The following is a 27142-nucleotide window of genomic DNA, read 5'->3' as shown; positions in this document are numbered from 1 at the left end:
GTAACTATAATTCCGTTCGTGAATAGATGTCGCCCTGTCTCAGATTGGTTGAAGACCTTCGCAAGCAAGACTGAATGCAAGGCCGACTGAATGGAGGGCTTGGTTGAAGGAGCGCATTGTTGACGCTGATGTGCATAGCATAATGGAGATGCAAGGCGCTCTTATGTGAATGTTTCTTCAATTTCGCATACATTCTGTAAAAAAATAAAAAGATGGAAATATCCCTTATATCCCACAACCCACTCCCGAACCGTTTCATACAAGGCCTCTGAAAAAAATGAAGTGGACCCGCGGGATTAGCATGCGCGAAACGTTGGAATCTTGCACCCGCACCCCTCCCCTCCCCTCTCCCGTGGGATGACCGACTAACGGAACCCGTGTGACCGGTCCGTACCCGTCCGAGGTCATTGACGCTCCACTGGGGGTATCTGGCGCAGCTGCGACAAAAAGCGGTGCATTTGTGTTTGATAGCATGTTTATTTTTCGAAGCATAGCATTGAATGTTTTCTGCTTTTGTTCATGCAACTCAAACTTTTTGAAGGCCACCGTTGCTTACGTTGGTAAAGTGAAGGGAAATATTTTAGGCCGCGTATCCTTGAAAGGCTGAGGGGCTTGAGGGGCCCATTTATCAAATTAAAAGGTGAGTAGGTGATGGTCAAAGCAGTTGTCTTTATGTCGGGATCAAACAGGCTTGCGTTGATATCTTTATTGTTATGCAGATCTGATGCGATTGTGTTACCACTAACCACAGTTCTAGTTCGATTTAGAGACTTCGAGTTGATGCTGTTTCGTTTTTGTTTTCAGGCTGGTGGTGGTCGATGTCTTTTACTGATGAAATATTGAAGGTAAATTGAGGGGACATTGGACAAGTATTTTAAGGTAAGTAATATGAATCTAGTATTTGTTGTCAGTTATAGTCTACTGCTTAGTCAAGCAGTGACAGTGACAGTTGTGTTCGACGAAGTTGTGTCCCATGACTGGATGCTGTGTACCGATTTGATAATGCTGCTATTTGCATCACTACACTCTTTGCGACTTATCCATTTGACGCTGGTGGGCTCACTTTCCCAATTGGATGTTTTCTCATCCCAGACAAGAAACATCCATATGCTACGCCAGATGCCCGTGTGGCCCCCATGCACCAAAATTTAGCACAAGCAATTTTGTGCTGAAACTTCTGCATGATTTGTGCCTTAAATTGTGTGCTTATTTGTGTCAACATTAAGCCACTTTTATAAATAGCACTGAGCACATGTGCACATCTACTGACCAAGGCTCCAAGTATCAGCCAGACAGAGCACTTCAGAGCCTTGAATGCTCTCCCATGTTTGAGCATCCAAATAAGTTTTTTTTATTTCCACGGAAACCCAATAGGTACCACAATACGCTTAGCGGACTGTAGCGTCGTGCCATGAAACGAGGCCCTTGCCGGAAATTCTGAGGCAAAAAACATTGCCGGAGCACTGAGCGGTGTGTTTTGTAGCTGGAGGGCTTCAATTGACCCCTCCCCTCCTGACCCCTCCTTCAATTAAAAGCAGAACAAGGGAACCCGACCAGGTAAGAAGACCAGGTAAGAAGGGCGCCAGCAAGGGCCAGAGCAGCACTTGCCCCGGCACATCAGATCAGCCTTATCTCGGCTCACGGTGCAGAGCGCAGCAGGACACTGCTTGTCTGGGCACTGCTGGCACGCTCCCAGTGACCCGGGCCCCGCCCTTAACTGGTGCACGGAAACGGTGTCCTCTCGGTCCTCCCCGGGGACAGGGAGCGCCGGCGTTCTCCCAATGAGTGGCTTGAATACCAGTGGTTCAGACCATTGGTCGCGCCATTGACGCGAGGGCTGGGGCCGCATAATGAACCGTCCGGGTCAGTGAGCGGGCGTCGGAGCGCAGGGCGGCCGCTTGTTTCGCCAGGTCGTCCGCGCTCTCATTCCGCTCGGCACCGCAGTGGGCACTACCGCAGTGGGCAGGAGCCCACTGCAGTATTACTTCATGACGCTCTGCAATGTTGAATCAGGTCTTCCATACCCAGGGTGGAGGCCTCACCTGGACGGCCGCTCCTCCGCTGAGTATCCTCAGGGCGGCTCGCCAGTTCGAGCACACGACCAGGACGGGGACATCTCGTCCCGAACCCTCTCGAAATCTGCTGCTAGATTGACCAGTGTGCCGACTAAATTATGTGACCGCATTCGCCAAAAAAATCCGTAGCCGCCCTGCACCGAAAAATTCAGCTGCCGCCATGCGCTGAATTCGGCGCATGCAAAGTTATCCCGGACATGCGCTGAAATTTTCGGCACCATCTTGACACTACGCCGGACATGTTCGGCAATCGGCGTAACGTATATTTTTTCCAGTCGGGTTCTCATTAGTGATGTCAAATACGGAAAATCGGAATACCGATACCATACCAAATACCAACCAAAACCGTGGAGAAATACCGAAACCAAACCAACTTGGGAACATGAGGAAAATACCAACTTTTTACCGATTTCTTAGCCTCTCAAACATTAGCGAGGGTTCATGATACCAACAAAATACCAAACAAATTAGGATTCAAATACCAAATGCCGAGTTGGTATCGGTTTGGTATCGGTGTACCAAAAAGTTGGTATCCGATTGACATCTCTAGTTCTCATCCACCCGGCAAGCTCTTTCTATGCAGGTCCCCTCCCTACTCCCTGTTCCTCTATTCTTTTGGCTACTCTCAAGTCTCAGGCCAAAGGAACCCCAAACAGGTGAATAAATACCTAGGGGAGTTAAACAGTAGGTCATGATTAACGACTCACAACTGCAATCACAAAAATATTTGCCTTGGAATGTTTTCCACCGTTGTTTTAATATTTTAACTGTATTGTGTCTGCCTCCTTGAGATTTGGCTACATTTAAGCACTCGTTGTTAGTTTTTTTCACTGGTCCTTCCAATTACTTTATGATGACTTATGTTGTATTTGCAGAATGTTTATACAGAAGGCACTTTTGGTCATATGCTGCCATATGGCAGCAGTAAGTGCCAATGAACCACCTAGCTTTGAGGCCAACATGGATTACCATGTGATTTCGGAAAACACTCCTATCGGAAAGGAAGTCTACACCCTAAAAGGTGAGTGGCTACAACTTACTGACCTTGCCAGGTATGGTATGAAATATCAATTAGGTAGGTAAGTACCACCCTTTTCTTAGATCATTGAGTTCCACTTTGTTCTGCTAAGTGCTTCATCCAATATTCACCACTCAGCTCTTAAGTGTGATGATTCGTCAGTTTGGTCGATATTTGACACTGTTTTGTCGGCTATTTTGAATTTCTGCTGTGTTGTTGCCATCGGCATCATTACCTATTGTGTCTATCTTTTTTCCTTAATTGTATATTCTCCCATGCATTGTGTGATACCTACCTGTTCATTGTTTTGTACCTACTAAATTTTCTGCTGTTTCTTTGTTGTGACCTTCTCCATACTGTCTTGTCCGAACCTTCTTCGCTATTTCATTGGATATCCTCCAACCTAGATCACCTAACCGCACCCCTATCGTGACCCCAGGAGTGGACCCAGAGGGCTCACCCCTTCTGTACGGCCTGGAGGGCACCGACGTACTCCAGGTCAACCCGCGCTCCGGCGTGGTGTCGGTGCAGAAACGAATCGACCACGAGGTGAGAGAGGATGCTCATTAGTCAGCGTGTGAGATGTGGGAAGGGTAGAATGTTACGATGTTAAAAAAAATTGAGCATAAGCGTTGCTTCTTTCAGCATCATTACTATTTCAAGTACACCCACAATCACCATGCCTGAGATAATCTTTCATTATCATACATGAAGTAGGTAGTTAGAATATTATGAATAGAATGCTGTTTGAAAAAAATTAATGTGAAATGCATTGATTTTCTTACCTTACATCCAATAAAATAATAGAGCTGGACATTAAGCTTTGTTCGCATGTGTTTGAATGAACTCATCTCAGCTTACCAGTCTACCTTGGTTCAGATGTTCTTATTTATATCCCCGCGCCATTTCTCAATTACTTCACACCCCACTCTTACATACACTCCCTTACCATCCACCCTCGTTTCCGTCCACAGACGACCACCCAGCTGAAGCTCCAGGTGACCCTGGAGGACCGTGTGGAGGGCGGTGACAACAACAAGGTCTCCGTGCCCATCACCGTCATCGTTGTCGACGAAAACGACAACGAGCCCGTGTTTAAAAAGGTGAGCGAAGTGATCGGATAATAGTGAAGAGTGGTTGCAGCAGTGCTTGTAGACGTCCTGCTTGAGATTAGAAAAGGGACTTGTTTCCAGCTGCGGCAGAGTAGCTGGGGTAAGGTTAAATCGCATCTGCAGAACTAAGGCTTCAACCCTAACGTCTTACGGTTGAAGTGTTGAGATCTCATTATGACGATCCATGATTTCTGGCCTGTAACTGCTGTCTTGAATTCAAACCCCTACCTTGACGTCTGCCCCTGCCATGATCCCTCTAGCCCCTGATCTGACCTCTGACCCCTACCTCGACCTCTGACCCCTGCCCAACCTCGCTAACTGACCCATCTGACCATGTCTCTTATGTGCCTTGCCATGATCCCTCTTAACCGCTGCTATAATCTCTAACTCCAGCCCTGACCTCTTTGACCCCTGACCTGCCCCCAGGCACTGTACGAGGCCGAACTACGCGAGGATGCTCCGGTCGGGAGCACGGTCATCAAGAAGATCGAGGTCACTGACCCTGACCTGGTCGGAGAGAACCTGAACGTCACCTGCGACCCGAAAAGCTCGGTATGTTGGAGACAAAGCTGACGGGGTGTGAAATATCGTGTAGATTGTTGAGTTTTATTGTTCTCCAGATTGTTGAGTTTTATTGTCCTGTGTTTGCTGTGTCGATGAGCTGTCGGTGTGAAGCTGTACTCTTTTTCAATTGGTTACTTCTAGAGATACTTTTGATTTAAATTGTAATAGTTCCATCACATGGTTCCATCACATCGAGACTAGACATTCAAGACGACAAGAAACCTGCCGGGCCTGTAACCCATACTGTTAACTCATTGAAAGTGTTTTATGCCAACATCGACAATTCTATTATGAGTAAATACGACGCGATGCTGGCACTCACTGCACTTGAGAGCTATGATATTCTTGCATTAACAGAAATGAAACCTAAAGTTGGGTTGATGCCTGAACACCCTGTAATGGAACTGCCCGACTACGAATTATTTACTAGCAACTTTTCAGCCGGAGCTACTAGGGGCACGGGAATTTATGTAAAAAAGAATCTGATGGCCAAACAAGTTTATCCCGCGGGAGACTGCAACTTTCAGGATTGCACCTGGATTACGGTTAATGCCCGGGGTGGAGCAAGTATGCTTGTTGGGGTGATCTACAGAAGCGGGTCACCAAGTAAAGCTATTCCTCAAGATCCTGATCTTCACAAAATGCTTGGCTGGGCAGCATCCACAAATCATTCGCACAAGGTTATAGTCGGTGACTTTAACCACCCAGAAATATTTTGGACCCCGGACCCAGAAGTTCCAGAAGGTGTCAGCCAGAACAGCCCAGCTCGTAAGTTTATCGAATGTATACGCGATACCTACTTTCTACAGCATATAACAGAGCCAACAAGATACAGAGATGGACAGCGCTCTACTCTCGATGACCTACTCTTTACAAATGAGCGAGACTTGGTGGAACAACTGACAATTGGAGACCCGGTTGGAGCAAGCGATCATGCCAGTGTCTCATTTGCTATATCGTTTGTCCCTTACGTTCCAGTAAGAAAGAGTGCGGTACTGAATTACCACAAAGCCAACTATGAAGAAATGAGGAAAGCACTGGACGTTGACTGGCGAGGACTATTTGAAGGCAAATCTGTGCATGAGATGGCAGATACGCTTGAACAAACGATCACGGATTTAATGGATAGGTACGTGCCCAAGCTGGACACCAACAAGAAAGCGAAAAGAGGAAATCCCCTGTGGATGAATCGGAGTGCTCTTAGAATGGTGAAGAAAAAACATCACGCTTGGGTTCGTTTTCTGAACACCAAGGACAGTAATGATTACGAAAGTTATGTCAAGGCAAGAAATGAAGCTACCCACGCGACCAGGAAAGCAAGGCGGGAATTCGAGTCGAAGCTGGCTAAAGAAGTCAAAGGAAATCACAAAGTGTTTTGGAACTACGTCAACCGTCGCAGGAAATCAAAATGTGGTATCTCGGACTTGCGTAGTGCTAATGGTGAACCGGCAACTAACGACAAGCACAAGGCTGATATATTGAATCATCAGTACGCAAGCGTTTTCACAAAGGAAGACAAGTCATCGATCCCAACGCTAGCTCCAAAGCCTTTGGAGGCAGAGATGCAAATTGCGATAACTGTTCAGCGAGTCCATGCCAAGCTGAAAACACTGAAGATTGATAAATCGCCAGGCCCCGACAACATGCACCCTCGTGTTTTGCACGAACTTGCTGACCAACTTGCGACACCCATCACATCTCTGTTCTGTAAAAGTATTGAAACTGGAGAAGTTCCACGGCAATGGAAGGTGGCCACCGTCACGCCAATCTTTAAAAAAGGCGACAAAAGTGATCCCGCGAACTACCGACCAGTGTCACTGACATCAATATTATGCAAGATTCTGGAGAGGATCATATGCGAGGACATCATCGCTCATCTGAAGACAAACAATCTTATCGCTCGCCAACAACATGGTTTCATCACAGGGAAATCTACAGTCACAAACCTACTGGAAGCTCTTGATATTTGGACGGAAGCGCTAAGCCACAGCTTACCAGTGGATGTTGTGTTTCTGGACTATGCCAAAGCGTTCGACACTGTGCCCCATGAACGGCTTCTAGCCCAGGTCCAGGCTCTAGGGGTGAATGCAAAGACTCATCAGTGGATAAGGAGTTTTCTAACAGGCAGGCGGCAAAGAGTGAACGTCAATGGATCACTCTCAGACTGGGAGTATGTAACAAGTGGAGTGCCGCAAGGCTCAGTGCTCGGGCCTCTCTTGTTTTCCATGTTTGTCTGTGATGTTCCCGACCTCTTAAATTGTCACATCTCTATGTTTGCGGACGATACCAAGGTCTACCAAGTCATCAACGAGCGCGATGGTGAACTTCACAATCTGCAAGAGGACATCAACTCTTTGCAAGATTGGGCAAAAACAATGCAGATGATCTTTCATCCACTCAAGTGCAAGGTCATGCATCTAGGACCAACAAATCCTGGAAGTGAGTATACCATGACAACTATGGGTGGAGGCAAACATACCCTTGAAGCAGTCTGTGAGGAAAAGGACCTGGGAGTCACTATAGACATGAAGCTATCCTTCTCAAAACATGTCACTAACCAGATTAACAAGGCCAATAGAATTCTTGGTGCAATCAAGCATACCTTTGCAAAAATTGACAGCGACATTTTCAAAGCCTTGTACAAAAGCATTGTCAGGCCCCACCTCGAGTATGCAACTGTTATATGGAGTCCCAAGTTCAAAAAGGACAAAGATGCACTCGAACAGGTGCAGCGGCGGGCAACAAGGCTGGTGAACGGACTGTCTCACCTTTCATATTCAGATCGCCTCAGGAGCCTTAATTTACCTACTCTGGAATTCCGACGGAAACGGTCGGACATCATCGAGACCTTCAAAATTTTGAAAGGCTTCGACAAGGTGGACTTCCAAAGAGAGTGCCCGTGTTGTCACAACAGCATGTTCAAGAACTCTCTCAGCCGTGTCACCCGAGGTCACGATCAAAAACTTCAAGTCCAGCATCAATTGGGACCCAGAAAAGCCTTCTTTGCGGCACGAGTAACTCAGACATGGAACAAGCTGTCAACCCACACCATCGATGCTCCAAATGTCGATGTGTTCAAGTACAGACTGGGGAAGGAATGGAAGGACCACCCTGAAAAGTTCAACTACAAGTTCTCATACTAATGATCATCGTGGCCATCAATGTATGGCCTCACCTAGCATGGCAGCCTACTCGTCTTCGTCAGAAGAAGAGGAGGCATCTCTTGAGTAAAGGGTCTGATTACTCGAAAGGGTACCTAATGACCTTTACTTGAGGTAATAGCTGTAATAAGAGGATTGCGTCAAATTACCGTATGTACTTGTGTGTGCGTGAGTTTAACGATACAGGCCAGCGTGGTAAATATGTAGTTGTTTACCGTTATAAGAACATGCAAGTGAATTTTATTATACCATAGTGATAAATGTTCATAATATTGAGATCACCCTTTCGGCTTACAAATCACGCATACACTTACCAAATGACGAACTCTTGCCGTACTTACTTCTTACTGCACGAACTTTCTGCATACATATCCAAACGCCACACGTTTTAACCCACCCACCTAACCACGACTCGTGCCGTGTCCGTTCCGTGTACCGCCAGTCGGAGGGCGCCTGTGAGCTGCTGACAGTGATGGCCCTGGAGAGTACCTCTCAGCTGTACGTGGGCTCGCTGGTGCTACAACGGCCGCTGGTACTCTCACCGACCGGAGACCCCAGGATCAGTGTGGCGCTGCTCGCGTCGGTATGTATTTATCTCAAGTATTTACCGTAAGTGAAGGTCATTAGGTACTCTTTCGAGGGGGTATGTGAGGAGAGGGAAGGAGGGAAGGTTTCATTGTCATGATTGGGACTTGTGGAGATGATGTGTTTGGTTATGTTGACGAGGGAGGCACATGTTTGTGTCATTGTTTTGTTTTTGTTAACGTGTAGGGAAAGGAAGTGTCAAGAAGCATACATGAGTACGTGGTTTGTGATTTAGCATAGTCTCTAGGAAATCCAGCTTTACCATCGACCCAGTTGTTTTACCCAGCTTGTCGTTGGACATATTTCCACCCACGTGCGATTCGTTCATTCACTGACCCCCCCTCCCCCCCCCCACAGGACGGCCGTTTCACCGCCGCCGGCCGTGCTCTGATCGGCGTTCAGGACGTGCAGAACTCGCCACCGTCGTTCTCGGGTAGTCGTACGGCCGTTGTGGACGAGGGAGCCGCCATCGGTACGGTCGTACTGACCGTGGCGGCGGCGGATGGAGACAGCGGGGCGGCACGACCTGTCGTCTTCGAGATGGTGGAAAGTGAGACAGGGGAGAGGGGTAGGGAGGGAGGGAGGGAATAGAGGAAGGTGTGACACGTAATCCTCAAAATGGATATTGGGTAGTTCAGAATTAGAGATGGAAAGGAACGAGCGAGGGAGAGAGAAGCCTGGACAGGCGGAGAGGGTAGCAGGATGAATTGGGATGACATAAAGGCTAGATGGAGGTGTGATTTTACTGCTCATAGTTGTTGGTTTCCTTGCCTAGTCTGCCTGCTGGGAACTGCTGAAGCTGAGATGTATCTGCAGTATGCACTTCGACTAACGGACTTCAGTAATCTTGCCGCATGGTATTTCGTAAAGATGCTCGTGCTCGCACACCTACCCCCATCCATCACAAAGCCTTCCTACCATTCACACCTCATTTTCTCGCCCTGGCAGACCCTGGCGAGTTTTTCTCGCTGGACGAGGAGACGGGCGTGCTGAGCACGGCCAAAAAACTGGACCGAGAGTCGGATCTGGTGCGCGGCGGCGCCATTCATCTCACAGTCAAGGTGAGTCGGTGGATTCTGTGCCAGTCTAGGAAAGTTGAAACCACCGGTAGTGTCAATTGATGAGGTTTATAATGGCCTAGAGCTGCTGCTGCTATAGTAAGTGCGTATTTAGTTATTATGGGCTAATGATGATGATGATGACATGTTTTGTCAAATGCTTTGGCTTTTCTTGTGTTTGTAGCAGGTCCGAAATTGTACCCATTTTGTTGCCTTTTGTGAAAAGTTGCCATGACATTCATTGATAATGAACGAATTTGACAATCAATAATGTATTTTAAGATATGCACATTGCTGCTATTTAAAAAGTTTTTTATTTTTTCCACATTTAATTTACTGAACTCGATCCGAACCTTAATATACTCAATACTCATGGCTCTGTTATGACCTCCCTCTCTCCCCAGGCTGTGGAGATGGAGTCGGGCCACCGACTGCGGGGACCTCTGATCTCCCCACCCCTCCCCCCTCCCCAGGCTGTTGAGGTGGAGTCGGGCCGCCGACTGACCTCTGACCCCCCCCCCCCTCCCCCTCACCAGGCTGTTGAGGTGGAGTCGGGTCGCCGACTGCGGGGACCCCTGACGGAGGCCACCGCTGACATTACGGTCACCGTACGAGACGCCAATGATGAACCGCCTCGCTTCAGTCAACAGGTATCGTAGTCGGGGGTGTTTCGAAGTCTAGTATCGTATTTGGGGTGTTTGGGGTATCGTATACCTTAACCGCAGGCTGTTTGAAATAGACAAACACTATTCGTTAGAATATTGGGCTTTTCTATTGTAGTTGAGGTGTTTTGGGTGTCGTATTTGGGCTGTTTGGGGTGTTAAGGTATAGTGGTGGGCGGAGAGTGACCTGTTGGGCTAATTGTTCTTAAATTGGTGCTCCGATGGGGACCGGTTAGGAGGGCGGTCGACATCAATCTATCGGGGTTTCCGTTTGCACGAGCGAGGCTCAATTTCGTCGCCCGAGACGCATCTTTGCGAATAATGTGACAAGTGTTTGATGATGTACCATGTTCTGTATCATTTTTGTTTGACAGGAGTATTCGACAACGATCAGTGAGAACCTGCGGGACGGCACTCCGCTGCCGGGACTGAACATCCTGGTCACTGACGCCGACGTGGTATGTTTGAATATTTATTTCTCTTCTGCCTGACTGACGATATTAATGTTAGCTTATTGTAAAGTAGTTAACGCATAATTATATGATTGAATGATACTGAATGAGATTCACGTAGTCGAGCTGAATATGTTTTAGTAATGTTTTCGGAAACCGGGCTGATATTAAAAAAGAATACTTCAGGGAGAGCCCAAACTTAAATGCAAGAAATAATCCTAGCCTTTGGCCACTCAAATCAGGGATTGTTTCCGATTCTCATTGCATCGTGATAAATCATACCCTCCCCTTTCCCTACGCCCTCGACAGAATCCCGTCTCCTCACGTGGTATCTCCCTCGCCTTTCCCCTAACACGATCTGATATCCTTTCATCTGTCTCCCTATGATATGCTCTAACGTTCCCCGTTTCTCTCGCTACAGGGTGTGAGCAGCGCGTTCACAGTACGTCTTCTGGACGAGACGGGTCCGTTCAGTGTGGAGCCCTCCTCGGGCACTGGCAGCAGTGCCCTCAGCGTACGACTGGCGCGTGGACCGCTCGACTATGAGAACCCCAACCAGAGGAAGTTCATACTGCTGGTAAGAGCGAGTGACGGTGGCATGGATTGTCTTCGTGTTCTTGATATGTAATTATGTCGATTATGTCTGCAAGCGTATTGCGCCATGCTTTTCAAAAGTGAGAAGATACAATTCCGATTCTACTAGTAGATGTAATTCCCACCAATTTGCCGTATTGATAGTTTTAATATAACAACAAAAAGCTAATGACATGATTAGCAGTATAATATTGCATAATGCATAGATCTCGGCGTCCGTGTCTGGTGCTCAGTCTAGTTTGTTGCTTCCACTTCAGACCAGCATAGTCTGCCGTTTCTCGGCTCGTGCTCACCCCCTCTGTTCACCCGCTCTACTCACGCCGTCTCTCCCCCTCCCCCGCTCTCACCAGCTGGTTGCTGAGGAGAGTCGCACCCCGGACCGTCTGGCCACCACGGCCACAGTCACCGTGGCCGTCAGTGATCTCAACGATAACCCGCCCAGGTTCAGCCAGGACGCCTACGTCGCGCAGGTCAGTGGAGTTTAGTGTAGTTTAGTTCGCAGTTTTAGTTATACTAAGGTTGTTGTACCTTTTAGAATGTAAGCGTTGACGGTGTGTTCCTATTGAGGTCAAAGTCCTATACAGCACGTATAAAACACTCCAAGCAGATAGATTATGGAAATGATACGAGGAAAACGAAAAGCTAAGGTATGAGCTATCATTCTCCTCAGTATCCGCAGGCGTATGAAATGTCTGAACACTCTTCACAGGTTTTTGATATATCCGCACACTCTCCGCAGGTGTCTGAAATGTTCGTACCCTCTCCTCAGGCGTGTGAAATGTTTGTGCATTCACCCGGCTTGGTGTCCGAATATGTATCTGATTCTGTACACTCGGCAGATGTCTTGAATATCTCCTTTACTCTCCGCAGGTGTCTGAAATGTCTGTACACTCCGCAGGTGTCTGAGCTGTCTGTCTGCACATTATCTACAGCTTGTGTCTGAAATGCCTGTATTTAGTCTCTCCGCAGGTGTCTGAAATATCCCTCACTCTCCTTAGGTGTCTTAAATTTCCGTACGCTCTTCCCAGGTGTTTGAGATGCCCTAACACTCACCGGGTGTTTGCAATGTCTGCATGCACACTCTTCCCAGGTTTCTTAGATTTTTGTTACACTTTCTGCAGGTGTCTAAAATGTATGTGTTCACTCTCGGCAGGTGTCTGAGATGTCTCCCCCGGGCACTATTATCACCACCTACTCGGCAGGTGTCTGAAATGTCTCCTACACTCTCGGCAGGTGTCTGAGATATCTCCTACACTCTCCCCAGGTGTCTGAGATGTCTCCCCCGGGCACTATAATCACCACCGACACTCTCCCCAGTTGTCTGAAATGTCTCTACACTCTCCCCAGGTGTCTGAGATATCTGTACCCTCTCCCCAGGTGTCTGAGATGTCTCCCCCGGGCACTATAATCACCACCGTGTCGGCCGGTGACCGCGACTCGGGTCTGTTTGGACTGGAGGGGATCGTCTATCAGCTGAGCGGCGCCGGCTCAGAGAGGTGAGATAAGAAAGGAAGATAAAGAGAGAGTGAAGGAGAGGGAAGGGCATGAAAGAGGGAGAGAAAGAGGAAAGTATGAAGAAGCCAGGAAAGAAAGAAATGAGGAAGGTTTGGTGGGATCCGGATGAAAAGCGTAGGGGAAAGAAGACGGGGCCAATTAAAAGGAGATATCACTAGGAGAGACTTAACCGAGACTTAAACGAGGGACTGTTATTTTTCTTCGGACGAGCATTCTGAATGTATACCAGAATGAAGGGCGTACTCATGTAGCCTGTCAACATACCAACGGAAATCTTGATCTGCGTTTTCATTATGTGTTCCGTGTATTCTGTCCCGTGCTCAATGTGTTGATGAGTTCGGTATATCATGTCACTTACTCAACATTTCGCCGCTAATGTGTCTCCTCGTGTATGTGTGTGGTTTCAGGTTCACCATCGACCCCCGCACGGGTACGGTGGTGGTGGCGCCCTGTGATACGCCCGGAGCACCGCCCTGTATCGACTACGAGACGCAGAGAGACTATTTCCTCACAGTCGAGGTAAGAAGATGGGCAGTCGCTAGCGGGAGTACTTCCTCAGACTGTCAAGGCTAGGTTGTAGGGACTACTTTCTCACTGTGGAGGCAAGACTATTATTATTTACTCCAGTCGCTCTGTTATCTCTCTGCTGGAATCCGTATCTTATAGTCTCTTATCGTGTTCCCCAGTATTTACCGTAGAGCTGAGTTGAGTCATTTTGAAGTGAGACCATAATTTAAAGGTAGTGTGCCAGCTTTCTTGGACCATATGGAGTTAATGACCCGGATAAGGAGAACCGGATTTTTAGAACTTATCCATACCTTCAAAACTTATGGAAACGTCTTAAATTCTTCAAATTTTGAGTACCCCAGTGCGAAATTCGCCCCGACGGGTTGTCGGTCGTACCCCAACCACATTTCACACCACTATGAACAATAAATGCACACACTAAAATCGCTATTACCGATAGGCTCATCCAATCAAGTTTCGATAAACCCGTTCATCATCATCTCCTGCGGTTTCGAATTGTTTGTTTGTTTTTGTTTTGTTGGGTTAGGCCCTTTCGGTCGACAAGACCATTGCAGAGCCGGAAGGATGATAGGAATTAGGGGGAGACATTGGTCTGGGCAGGCACCCTAGTAAGTCGCCGGGGCTGAGCCCGTCCAGAGGACAGGCCACCCAGCCCCAAGGCACTCACTGCACCCGGCTACGGGGTGCGCTCCCTCGGGAGCAGCGGTGCCGCTCCAAGGGAGCAGCCCGCATGAGATAAAGATGCCTGTCCAGCCCGGAGAGGGGTTGCGGGGTGGAGGAGAAGGATTTCGGTATCCTGAGGATAGAAGCACGGAACGGTCGAGCGGTTTCGAACACGCCTGTTAGGTGGCTTCTGATGCTCGTCGAGGTCGGAATTTCCAAATACGCGTGGTGCGTCGGGCCGCGCGCTCTGACTTCGGCCAAGAAAAATGCGTCAGCTGATCATTGTCATTTCTGCCACTTGCGTGTGTTGTAATGGGGTCATAACTTAAGAGACGGCTCTTTCATATCAATTATTTTACATAAAATCATATTTCAAACCACAAATTAATGTTCGACAGCCAAATTTAAGAAACAATACCAATACAGGCTTACAGTTTAAGGCTCGACATTGTGTTGTCTACGATTAGACAGCTGATAACTCATTCCCGTACGTCGTATGGTCGTAACACTATAATGACCTTTGCTTATTGTCACAAGTGCGCCGCATTCGCGATTGTTGCCCGACGCCTGTTTGCAGGTGAGCCCACTACAGTTGTTATACATATCTAAAAACCGATAAACTTTTAGGCGAAAAAGGCACTATTCCAGGCCCATTTTTGATTTTTTTTGCGATATTAGGTAAAAACAGAAGCTTCTTATCCTAGAAAAAATAAAACGGGAAATCTTTCAAAGGTGGCACACTACCTTTAATTGGCGCTAGTTTTCGGTTACGTGTTCATGGCTACCCCGAACTTTTCATACTCATTTACCGGTAATTGTCAAGTAATGTTTGCTTTGTGCTCTGGCCACAACAGCTGTAGTGCACACTGGATACTAGCTACCCCTACCAAACTCCCCACGCCACCACAGTACCTGATCTGTCCCCCCTAACCTCCCCCCTCTGACACCCCCCCCCCTCATCCCGCGCCCAGGCGACCGACGAGGCCGGCCAGGGTCTCAGCTCGTCCGTGCCGCTGAAGATCGTCACTCTGGACACAAACGACAACACGCCGAGGTTCGGACGACAGATGTACGGAGCCGTGATCAGAGAGGGCGCCCGCCGGTTTGACCCCCCGCTGGTGGTCGAGGTAGGTGTCCCTTCCCCCTCCTGGGGTGAGCCCCTGTGTTGCCCCCCTCCCCCTCCCCCAGTGCCAGCGTGATCCCTATAGCTACTGCTTCCTGAATGCTGATACTAGTGGTTTACAAAAGCATGGACTTGGACAGGGCGAGACGTGAAAGAGCGGTGTGTGATTTGCTCTTGACGGGCGTAAGAGCTTTCTTTGAGCTCCGTGCTAGGTATTAAATGTGCATCGAGTATCGAATATTTTTTGCGTTTTTACAATTAGGCATTCATTTTTATTTGGATGGAAGAGATGTCAATCACGCTATAACCCGGTCAGAAAATACAGGCTAAATTTCAAAGACAAAAATAGATCATGTCGAGAGTGTTATGATTTGGGAAGACAGTCCTTTATCCTTAGATCCATTGCCCCCAGTGCTGTCACCCCTCTGACCTGTTCCCTTGACCCGGCAGGCGGAGGACCGTGACGTGACCTCCCAGTTGACCTACTCTCTGCTGGAGGGTGGTGTGTTCCGTATTGACCCTAGTACGGGGGAGGTCACTGTTAACAAGACGGAGGGCATTGACCTGGATGACGTGCAGGGCAGGGAGATGGTCGCCCTCGTGGCTGAGGTTAGTGATTGGGAAGTGTGTCATCTTTTTTACGATGGTGTGCACGGTGTTAGTAAATTTACGAAAGTCAGGAATAGTAAGTTACTACTTACTAGTAAGTAATAATTAAAATGAAAGGTAATGTGTCACTTTGTAGGCAGTTAAATCCCTTGTAAATTTCGTTGGACTATTTTTGGTAGTGGATTGCTCTGAAGTTGACTGAACTGAATTTGAACGTTACCTGAAGTTGACTAAAATTGCTGTCCGACCAGTTTCACGGTTACCTGCAACTATGAATGACTCATGAGAGTTAAGTGAGTTCTTTTTTGTTTCGTGTTCAGCTTTGCAGCTTTGTGTTTCTTCTTCTACTGCTGAATTAGCTCCATATTTACGGTTACATTTTTTTTTACACGAGAAACATTTGCGTTGAATCTACCCTTAGCACACCCAATTCAATAATTGCGGATTGGTTTGCTATCGCGTGCTACACTGACCGAGCATCTCCTTTCCTCAGGTGACTGACGGAGTTCACTCAGTCTCTGTACCAGTCGAGGTGACAATCATTGACACCAACAACAACAAACCAGAATTCTCCAAGACAGTGTACCAGGCCGTCCTGCCAGAGAGTGTACCCATTGGTGAGGAGCATGGGAATTCGTGAACTGTATGTCAGAGACTGTACCCATAATTGATAAGGAGAGAGGGATATAGTTGTATGTCAGAGAGTGTACCCATTGGTGAGAAGGATTGGGAGTTGATAATATGATGTATGTCAGAGAATGTGCCAATGTGTAAGCTGATTGACGAGCCATGCTGCACCACCATTTTTTTTTACCACCATGCACCACCAAAGCCTTTTTATAGTAGGTGAGGGAGGACGTGAGGTTATATACTGATACTCTGGGGTGATTATGCTTATTGAGGGTAAATCTTGATAGCATGCTAGTTGACATTAATTTTCCTAGAATGCGCACATCGTCCAGAATTTCGTAGTTCCCATTCTTTCCATATTGTACACACTAAAATGTACATTGCGCACGCTATTTTTTTACCCTCCCCTAACCTGACCCCCCCCCCCTCACACTTCTCAGGCACGGTCGTTCAGCGCGTGGCCGCCCGCGACAGAGACACAGCCGCCAACGCCGCCATACGCTACCGACTGCAGCGGGGCGCCTACGAGGACTTCTCTGTGGAACAGAGCACGGGCGTGGTGACACTGGCCAGGCGGCTGGATCATGAGAGGAGGGCACAGTACAGTATTGAAGTGCTGGCCGTGGATTCAGGTAGGTGGGGGAAGAGGGGGAGGGGGAAGAAGGAGATATAGGGAGGGGGCGTGTTTGTGGGGAAAGGGGGATTTGTGGAAGGAGAGATTCATGAAGGGGATATTTAGTGCAAGTTTGTTTTGCAGGAACAAGTAGCAGGAAGGGGTCGGTTGAATTAAAATAAAAGGAATTAATTGGAGATAATTCGTATTTCTTTTGACGGCTGCAATATGAAACCATACTTCATCAGCCTCTACTATCATACTCTAGCGAGTCACCTCAGTCACCATCATTTCATGGTAGTTTGCTCTCCATTTTACACCTACCCCGTGCGCCCCAATCCAACGAGGACTTGTCAAGTGTCAGCTATAACACACTCCTCCTCTATAACTTACCCCCCTCCCCCCCCCATTTTCACGCAGGCTCTCCGGCCCAGACGGGCACGGCTACCCTATCTGTGATGGTGATCGACTCCAACGACAAGAGTCCCCACTTTACGCCGGGAACGCAGCGTGCCGAGGTAGGGAGAATACGGGGAGTGGGGGGGGGAGGGGGTCACTCTCATTTTCGGTGGATTTACTGAATGTTATCTTCATTATGATTGACATAAAGCAATTAACATAGATATCAGGCTAAGACCAAGATATCGTTATCTAGTGATTTGTAGTTATTGGGTATTATTTTCCAATGATTATTTTTTACCAATTAATTTGTATGGATTTCTAACCACAATATTACGTAGATGCTTCCCGCTGTGCTGTACATACTTTTTCATCTTTACGCTAAAAAAGAAAGCGACTCATGAAAAGGCAATATTGCTGCTATTGCATTTGCATGCATAATACCAAGCTAGAAAATACAGTAATAGAATTCAAGTGGATACGAGTAGTGAAATAGGCGTCACTTCAGGCAGTAGAAATATGTTTATCATGGCGACGCAAAAGACGTAATGTTCATCGTGTATGTAGGCCAGCTGCGCAGCACGGGCCTGGGCCTTAGTTGAGATCACGAACGCAAACTTAAGAAAACCGTATAATTCTTGTCGTTAGATTGTTGTTAGCTTTCACCATTCCTCGTTATTTGTATATTAGTAGGCCCCGTGAGGCCGTTCAAACATTGCCTTGGCCGACGGTATTTCACGTCGTCCAGGCGGGGTATTGGGTAAAGTTTTCAACTAGCAATAACAGCACCTCGGATAAACCTCATTGGTTACTGTATCGCCACTGCGCAAAGATAAAATTCCGGGATGAAAACTCGTACCCTAACTCTTTCAAGCGGAGGAGCCCATTGCAAGTTTCACGAGATTCCCGTTGATTACCGGCATTTCGCGTTGTTTTTCTGCGTAGACTCGTAGTGACATCTATAGGCGATTGCTTTGAACGACAAGGGCAACCCATGCTATGACAATAGGATGATTACGTAATGCGAAGTTCGAGATAACTCGTAGCAATTTGACACCTTGTTCGCTTCTGCCATCTAGCGGTGAAGACATAACTAAAGCTTATGCGATTGACACTCCGTCCACCAGGTGTCAGTAGTTCGCCTTCTCGCCACCAGGTGTCTGAATAGTTCGCTCTTTCACCACCAGGTGTCTGAGGACGCGGCCGTCGGTTCGCGATTCTACCAGCTGTCGGCTGTCGATCCCGACGTAGCCTCTCCGCAGGATCTGGTCTTCAGTCTGGAGAAGGTCGAATCGGCAGTCAGTGAGAGCGGCAAACAAGTGGACCGGCCCAACGGAGCCTACAAGGTTGGTAGGGGGGGGGGGGGGGAGTAAGGGGGAGGGGCTCCCGTGGGCTAGTGAATAGTGATTAGTGATATAATCGCGCTCCGTGCGCCTTTGTTAGGCAGGCTGGCTGCTGATTTTATGCGGTTTTTGCATAAATATGTTGAATGTTGTTAGACATTTTATGAATAGTTCATACCAATATCGCTACTTTTTGTGTTTGGGATATCTCAATAGTTTCACACGACAACCCAAACGTTAGTACTCTAACGCTAACCTCTCCGTTTTCAGAGTTTCTTCAACGTGTCTTCGGACGGCTGGGTGTCTGTGGCGGAGCCTCTGATGCGCGATCAGGCAGCGGTGGTCACACTGGCCGTGGCTGTAACGGATACGAGCGCCTTCCCGCCCCAGCAGAGCTCAGGTCCGTGAGGGGATAACGGGTAACGGGGTAGGGTAAAGGGTCAATGAGTGGGGTCAGTTCACAGGTCAGGCAGGAGAAGACGTGGGCTACGGGTCATTGAAGACTGGAAGAATGGGGAGTTGAAAGCATGTGTTTATTTATACATTCATTCTGTTTGTTTTCATCAAGTCATTCATTCATTCCCTTTATTCGACATAAGGCTCATTTATGGTGCTTGGTATTCTCGACATCTGCATGACAGATCAAAGCTGTACATACCCAGTACATACCAACGAATACTTTTTCTATTATTCTTTTTAATGCACACCTTTTGAATCCCATCTTGCCCTCTGCGACTTGTCTTACTAGGTCTTTCTTCTGTAATATGCGCTGCGTAACACGCCCCCCCCCCCCCCCCCCGCCCTCCCCCGTCCCCAGGTCGTCTTCTGGTGACTATTGTCGACGTCAACGAATTCGCCCCCGAATTCTCCCCGCCATGGACCCCTGAGCGGCCCGTGCTCAGTTTCGAGCTGCGAGAAGAGCTAGCGCCCGGCACAGTATTCGGACGGGTTCGAGCGACAGATAGGGATACTCTCGTACGGAGATATCACGCAGAGGAGGGAGGACTGGTGCGCCTAGATCCGGCCACAGGTGAGACGGGTGCGGGTGCATCCAACCTCTCCATGGTTAGGTTGAGGATTGATGAGAGTTATTGAGAAAAACGTAATGCGAGGCATATATTTCTCTTTTTAGCCACAAGTGACACTTTCATCCGGTTAAGCCGACATTATAAAATATAAATGAACAATTCACGGTGTGAATTGTGTATTTTAATTGGTTTATGTCGTCATTGTGATGGATATGTGTTAAGAGTGTCGTGGTTGCCACCGCAACGCGAGGGAGGGCTAATCTTAACACGTCCGGGTCAGTTAGTTTTGTGTCGATGAGATATTCATCCGCCAAGGAAATGAGCCTGAAACACACCTGTGTCGTGGGTGAGGTTGCGGTAGGTTAGGCTAGAGAAGACTTATGACCGGTAAAAATAATGCTCGGCAAAATGTTCGTCTCATTTAAGAGCTCATAGCCTAAAAATATTACATTGATTGGGGTTGAAGGATAGCGATATAATAAATGTCGATACAATATAATAAAGTGAAAAATATAATAAAAGTCAAACCATTTGCTATGTTAATATCAAAACACGACCTACATGCACGCTAATTTGCCCCCCCCCCGCGCCCTGAGTAGGCGAGCTATCCGTCCGCTCCCGGGTCGACTACGAGAACATCACGCAGTTCGAGCTGGACGTCATGGCCTTCGACACGGGCGTGCCGCAGCGGAACAGCACTGCACACCTGGTCATCAACGTGGTCAACGTCAACGATCTGAGCCCGGAGTTTGAGCAGGTGAGGAAGGAGAATGGGATGGAGTGGAACAGTTGAAGCTGGCGGTGCTTTTGGATAGGTATTAGGTATGGCTCTTTTGGATAGGTATGGCTCATACATAGGGTAGGTATGCAATGCATGGTGATTGTAAATATTTTGGTAGGGACAGCCATTCAGGACAGACTGCTCCGCCCGGGCTCAGGCTTTCACTTTGTACAGACCACCTAGCCCTGCCAACGGTCACCCCACCGCACGATGGGCCTGCTCTTGAGGAGCTACCCACGTAGCTCCTCACGTAGCACGGGACCGTCCAGCCCAGAACGGAATTTTGTTTTGATTGGGGTAGTTACTAGTTACGCCCTAGGATAGATGACAGTGATTGGAGGCCGGAGCGGCTCATACGTAGGTCCGAAGCATCTAACCATCAAATGTAATTACAGCCATCAAATTAACAACATTTGTGTATGTAGGTGCCATTAGGATGGAGGCATGCCAATGTTTCAAATGTTTATCTCACATTTTTGTCACACGCTTCCTTCCGCACACCTAACTCTGTCAAGATAATCTCGATGTCAGCGCGAATCCCAGCAAACAAATCGTACATGCACTGACTGTTTGTGTCGTTGTTGCTTTCCCAGGACGTGTACTATGCCTCATTGGAGGAACACAGCAACCAGTTCTGTGGTTGCACCGCAGGTTGTTTGAAAAGACTAAACACTATTCGTGAATATTGTGTTTTTCTATTGAAAAACAACCGGAACAGTCGTTCACCGGGCTATGTTTTCCATTCCACTCACTGATGGCTATAATTGTGTGATTTTGCTCCCTCAGGACGTGTACTTTGCCTCAGTGGAGGAACACAGTGACCCGGGCGTGGAGCTGGTTCAGGTCAGAGCCACAGACGCTGATTCCGGAATGTACGGCGAAGTCAGCTACACGATACCTGGTGAGAATGAAGGGGAAAAGGGGAGGGGTAGCGATGGTAGTTGAATTGACATCGGGAGAGGGTAGACATCAATGAGTGGAGACTGGGGAGAGCATCGGCTAAAAGGGGGCTATTTTTTGTGTAATGACTGTTGAATATGGCTATTAAATTGAGGAAAGGTAAATGGATAGGGTTTACGCAACAAGCTCTGCTTAGCGTAGGCTCCGGTTCTGTCAATCCGTCCATTCAAACGTTTGAACTAAATTTATAAAGTAAAAGATGGATGATAGTTATATAGTTATACGTAACGAAATCACCGCTACTTCCCCCTCTTCCCTCTTTAACCGGTTTTGGCCGGATCGTTACAGGCTTCTCTTCTAGTCTGATGCTCGACGGTGTCGGTTTCGCTGTCAGTGTCGGGTGACAGGTATTTTTGACTAACTGTGGTCGGGACTTGGGTAACGGGACTGCGTGCTAAGCTGTCGTGTTTTAGCTTTGCATCCAGCTTGACACCTTCTTGTCTGCTTGGAATTGGCACAGCTGACTCGTGTATTTCTGAATTACAGCTGCTTTGCAATACCTCCCTTTATTGGCTTTTTTACGGCCTGCTGTTCGGTGTTGGTTTTCTGCTTCTCTTTTGTTTTGAATAGGATCTGTTTTTTTTTTCTTTAGCAGCCATTACTCTACATTTATCTTTAGAATGGGCATATTCGGTAACGTGTCGAGTAATCAACCAGCAATAACTGGAGATGTCGCAGCTTTTCACAACTAATCACGCTTTGTCCTCGAACAACCCTGTCCTGTTCCCGCCTAATTGTGAAAGGCTGTTAGTTTGCTTGGCATGAGTTGGCGTTGGTGGTTTTTTCTGGTTTTATTTTGTGCCCGTCATTTACCTACAGTGGCTTTTGGAATTTTGCTGTGTCTGTCTTCTTATCTTGTCCTCTGATGTATTCGCCCTATTTATCTTTCGCATCTGTCATTAACTTGGCGGTATAATGTTTCTCCTAAACTCAACACTTTCTTTGTAACCCCATCGTATTGCAATAACCAGTCCCAGGTCCCTCCTGAGTTAATCAGTCACAGACATTCTCACTCTCCATTCTCTCACTCTTCCATTTTCTCACTCTACATTAGAAATAAAGTATCATGTAATGACATTGACATTATCGATATTGAGCCGTATTTCACAAATCTCAGCTCATCGGCGTTATTCTAGCAAAAGATAGTTCACCAAAAGCCATCTCACACCCTCTGTTACCCCCCACCCCCCACCCCCTCAGGTGATCTCGCGGACGACTTTTCCGTCGACGATCTGGGTGTGGTCCGTCTGCTAACTGCAGACCTGGATCGCGAGAAGCGGCCTCAGGTGTTACTAACTGTGACGGCGTTCGACATGGGGCCCGACCAGGGTCGACGGAGCGCCTCTGCCTTGGTGAGAGGAGAGAGAGAGAGAGAGAGAGAGAGAGAGAGAGAGAGAGAGAGAGAGAGAGAGAGAGAGAGAGAGAGGGAGAGAGAGAGCGCGAGAGAGAGCGAGAGAGAGCGAGAGAGAGCGAGAGAGAGAGAGAGGGGGGGGGGATGGACGGCGGGAGGGAGGGGGAGAGTGATGCGGATAGAAGAGAGTTCTTCTCAAGAGTAAAGGGCGATTGAAAGGAGGGTAGAGGATAATTAGGTTCATATTCAGAGTGAAGGCAGAGACAAAAGAGACTCTTGGGTGGATGACGTTCATATTGTGCGATATTATGGAATTACTACCCATATATTTTGCTCCTAAGACTAGGACGGTTTGTTGTTTTCGATTTAATGCCAGCTCGGTTTTCTAGGCCTGTGTTTGCATGTTTCCCCCCTCCCTCGTGTTTCTTCTTGTCCCTTTCACCACCTCTAACCTCTGAATTTTCACCACTCTCTCCTCAACAGGTGAACATCACAGTGCTGGATATTAACGACCAGAAGCCGCAGTTTAACCGTCCAGTGTACTCTGCCAGTATTGTGGAGGACATACCGCTGTCGCCGCCCAGTCCCATACTGCAGGTATGTATGGAGTATGACCATACCGCTGTCGCCGCCCAGTCCCATACTGCAGGTATGTATGGAGTATGACCATACCGCTGTCGCCGCCCAGTCCCATACTGCAGGTATGTATGGAGTATGAACATACCGCTGTCGCCGCCCAGTCCCATACTGCAGGTATGTATGGAGTATGACCATACCGCTGTCGCCGCCCAGTCCCATACTGCAGGTATGTATGGAGTATGACCATACCGCTGTCGCCGCCCAGTCCCATACTGCAGGTATGTATGGAGTATGAACATACCGCTGTCTCCACCTAGTCCCATACTGCAGGTAGGTATGGACATACAAGGCAAGCCCCATAGGTACATACTGCAGGTTTGTACGGACATACCCGCCCCATACTGCAGGTTTGTATGCGATAGGGTCAGGGTATGACACGCATGACTGAGGATGGTATGTAACATGGTATGTGACCGGGGTGGGTATTGCAGCTGTGGATATTTTATGTATGGGTAACCGCCTGTTTATTCGATAGGCAGCGATCATTCCATGCTGAAAATATCAGTATGTACATCGCATTATGATGATGTGTACGGTAATAGCACGTTGTGCCAACTGATTCTTCATGCCACCAGTCAGGTTGAATGTGCATTATAAGCTCGTGTTCATCCGTCGAAGCGTCTTTTACACTCATGGCCCTGAAATAGTGTAATACCCTATCCCCCACACACACACACACATCTCTGACGTTACCCCGGCCTATACCTCCTACCCTCAGGGAAGGTCAGGGTCCCTGACCTCTATCACCTGACCTGACCTCTCTCGCGACTGACCTCGGTGACCTCTTTGGCAGGTGGTGGCAACTGATACCGACTCTGGGGATAACTCGGCGATTCGTTACTCGCTTCTGCCGGGTCCTCACTCGGCCAGTTTTAGGCTACACCCCGAGACGGGGTTCCTGTACCCCGCCAAACGGGTAGAGGCCGGACTGGGCGGTAAGGAGGGGGAGAAGAGGGGAGGGAGGGATAGTACAGGTAAAGCTGTAGCAAGATATAGGCAATTCTTTTCCAGCTCCTCCATATGAAATTGTCGCTGAGTATTCCCATCGTCCAGACGAAATGTCACTCTTCTACTTCTATGTTTCCTCCCCCAGACATATTGCTGTGGCCGTCTTTCCTCATTCCTTCACAGAATATATGGCTGATAATATATTCCTGCCCGGGGCCGGGATGATTCAATAAATGTCACCGAGGTTTTTTAGCGAAAACTCCGAGGGCCGTCAGGCCCGAGGTGATTTTGCTAAAAAAAAAGCGAGGTGACATTTATTGAATTCCCGGCCTTAGGGCTGGAAGGTGTTTCCCATACCTGCCAAAAAGCTCACAACTATATGAAAGTGACGTCAGCAGCCGTGTGGTTCAACGTGTTTAACCACACCCCTTGAACCACACGGCTGGTAATATTAAAGCATTGCATTAAACTTTGAAAAGTGTGGTACAGTGCACGTGCCGTTTAAATGCCTGGATGTCTCGGTTTAATCATGCAATGTAGCAGGTATGGGAAAATTTTATGCGGCAGCTTTGGCTGATGTTTCCGTGTTCCCCATCCAGCAATGTCTCTGTTATTGTATTCCATCACCCATATGATATATTGCTGATAGTTAAGTTCTTCCCTCAAAGATGTCGCTCCCAGATCTAGCTCTCCCTTGATGCATTGCAGATCATATGCTGTTCATGGTGACTTCCGTTTTTCCTCCAGAGATGTCGCTACTTAAGTCTAGCTAATGCATGGCTCATAGTTCCGTTTCTCCTCCAGAGATGTCTCTGACGGCGCTGGCCACGGACGGCACGTTTAACGACACGGCCATGGTGAGGGTGACGGTACTGGCCGCCAACCAGGACAAACCGAGCTTCGTGAGACCGTCGGCCGACAACGCCGTCTTCGAGGTCACTGAGGTGGGTCTGGGGAGGGGGGGGGGTATCTCTTGGGGGGGGGGTATCTCTTGGGGGGGGGGGGGCTGGTTTCGAAGGATGAGTGTTGAGCTTGGGGATAGCGGTAAGGTGAGATAAATTTCACTGAGTTTTTGTAAGATATTTGTAAGATATTTTGTAAGATTAAGATATTGTAAAATTTGTAAGGTAAGATATTTCCTTTGTCTGGCTGCTCAGTGCTTAGCGCCGAGGGTTTAGCTTCATAAGGACGGTTTTATTGGTTTCGCTCGTTGGAGATGCGGAGAGATGCGAGTACAAACGAAGCGGCGAGGCGGAAATGTCACCCTGATTTTCCTCATTTCACAGTATGTCACGGTTATGGGATGGTATCCCAGATTTGTATGTATGTTCCTTCTTTGATAGAACGTTGCTCCTCGTTTTACAGAACTCTCAGCCGGCCGGCAGTCTGGTGCTGACGGCTAAAGCGGAGGATTCCGATCAGGGCGACAACGGCAAGGTCTCCTACTACTTCAGGTGAGAGTACCTCCGTGCCGTGCCGTGTGAGGGAGGTGGGGATTTTTATTTTCTACTACGTCACATATTGAGCTATCCGTGCTGCAGTGTGTGTGTGTGTGGGAGGAGGGGGGGGGGGCGTGGGTTTGTTTATTCACTCGAAATATTGACGAAATAAGTCTAAGTAAGTAAGTAAGCTCGTACTTTATTTGTTTTTTTTTATCTTGTATTCTATAAGAGACTATATTAATTACTTGTTGCCACTCGTCATTACGTATATTTTGTTTGTGAGATCTTTTCGTCTTTTCTTATAATATCAGTGCATTGTTTTGTGACGCTAGCCTATCTATCTTTTTTAGCATTTTTGCCCCGTTCTCGCCTCACCAACTTTTTCAATTAATGGAACGTTACTCATCACCCTTCCCTACTTCTGTGTTTTAGAGTGAATGAGACAGACGGCAGTGAGACGGGAGAGTTTACCATCGACTCTGAAACCGGAGAAGTGCGCAGCAAGGTCCGCTTCGACCGAGAGGGTCGCGACAGCTACACGGTAAGTGGCGCAGCTTCAGGGCCGTGGCTGGGACTGCCTTCGGCTAGGGCTGCCAGGGTTTAGGGCAGGGATGGGAAATCATTCAATAATAAGCTGAGCAGAAGCTGGGGTGTCGCTATCAGAAGGGGACGTAACTTGCTCAGTGCTCGAGTAGCATAGGGTAGAGACAAGGCTGGAAATATATTATGAATGGCTGAATGACTGATCGTATGAACGAATAATAATCCGCTAGGGGCAGATGCGTCGAATACCCGGGAACGAATCCCGCTAAAAGTCGATTGTGTCTCAACGCTTGCCGGTTGCCTCCTCCCACCATACAAAGCTAATCTTGCTTACTTGCATCCCCATGGTAATAACTAATAACTTTCAATTATCCCCACCCCTTACCCACGTGACTGATTTCGCGCGCTTTTCTCGCAGCTGGTGCTGGTGGCGCGCGACCACGGCTCACCAATACCGCACGAGACGGTGCGCTACGTGCAGGTGCACGTGCGAGACGAGGACGACCACGCGCCGCAGTTCCGAGAGCACGTGCATCGGTTCAGTGTTATGGAGAACCTGCCAGGCGGCACAGTAGTCGGTGAGAAAACTGACGGGGAATGGCCGGGGAGGGAGCCGAGGGGGGGGGGGTGATAATGAAGGATCGGGTGCTTAGTGGGGAGGGGAAAATGGTGAAGACTAGACTAGGATGGCATTGGCTTTTGGGAAGCGGTAGGTTCATCTGCTGTGATAGTATGTGGAGTTAGAG

The 27142-nt window shown here is 48.1% G+C and overlaps 1 protein-coding gene and 1 non-coding gene across 2 annotated transcripts; one reads left to right on the top strand and one right to left on the bottom strand.

Moving 5' to 3' along the window:
• Positions 1–550: 550 nt before the first annotated feature.
• LOC122376756 (cadherin-87A-like) lies at positions 551–26974 on the top strand (the record flags this gene model as incomplete). Its single annotated transcript, XM_043356697.1, has 32 exons — positions 551–640; positions 805–879; positions 2951–3096; positions 3533–3642; positions 4068–4196; positions 4632–4757; positions 8373–8513; positions 8873–9065; positions 9464–9576; positions 10110–10223; positions 10610–10693; positions 11109–11264; positions 11632–11751; positions 12659–12777; positions 13204–13315; positions 14959–15114; positions 15561–15719; positions 16213–16336; positions 16790–16981; positions 17383–17480; positions 18549–18707; positions 18975–19104; positions 19522–19734; positions 20332–20489; positions 21300–21414; positions 22674–22825; positions 23308–23421; positions 24257–24398; positions 25216–25355; positions 25777–25865; positions 26286–26394; positions 26815–26974. Coding segments are annotated over exons 3-32 (4072 nt in total), but the record flags the coding sequence as incomplete, so codon positions are not given.
• Positions 18055–18195, bottom strand: LOC122376757. The gene has a single exon (XR_006255699.1). It is a non-coding gene; the product is annotated as a U4 spliceosomal RNA (small nuclear RNA).
• Positions 26975–27142: the final 168 nt, after the last annotated feature.

The sequence above is a fragment of the Amphibalanus amphitrite genome, unplaced genomic scaffold (genome assembly GCF_019059575.1).
Source record: "Amphibalanus amphitrite isolate SeventyFive unplaced genomic scaffold, NRLGWU_Aamphi_draft 002279F_arrow, whole genome shotgun sequence".
Classification (NCBI taxonomy): Eukaryota; Metazoa; Arthropoda; class Thecostraca; order Balanomorpha; family Balanidae; genus Amphibalanus; species Amphibalanus amphitrite.
This window is presented reverse-complemented; position numbering and strand designations above follow the sequence as displayed.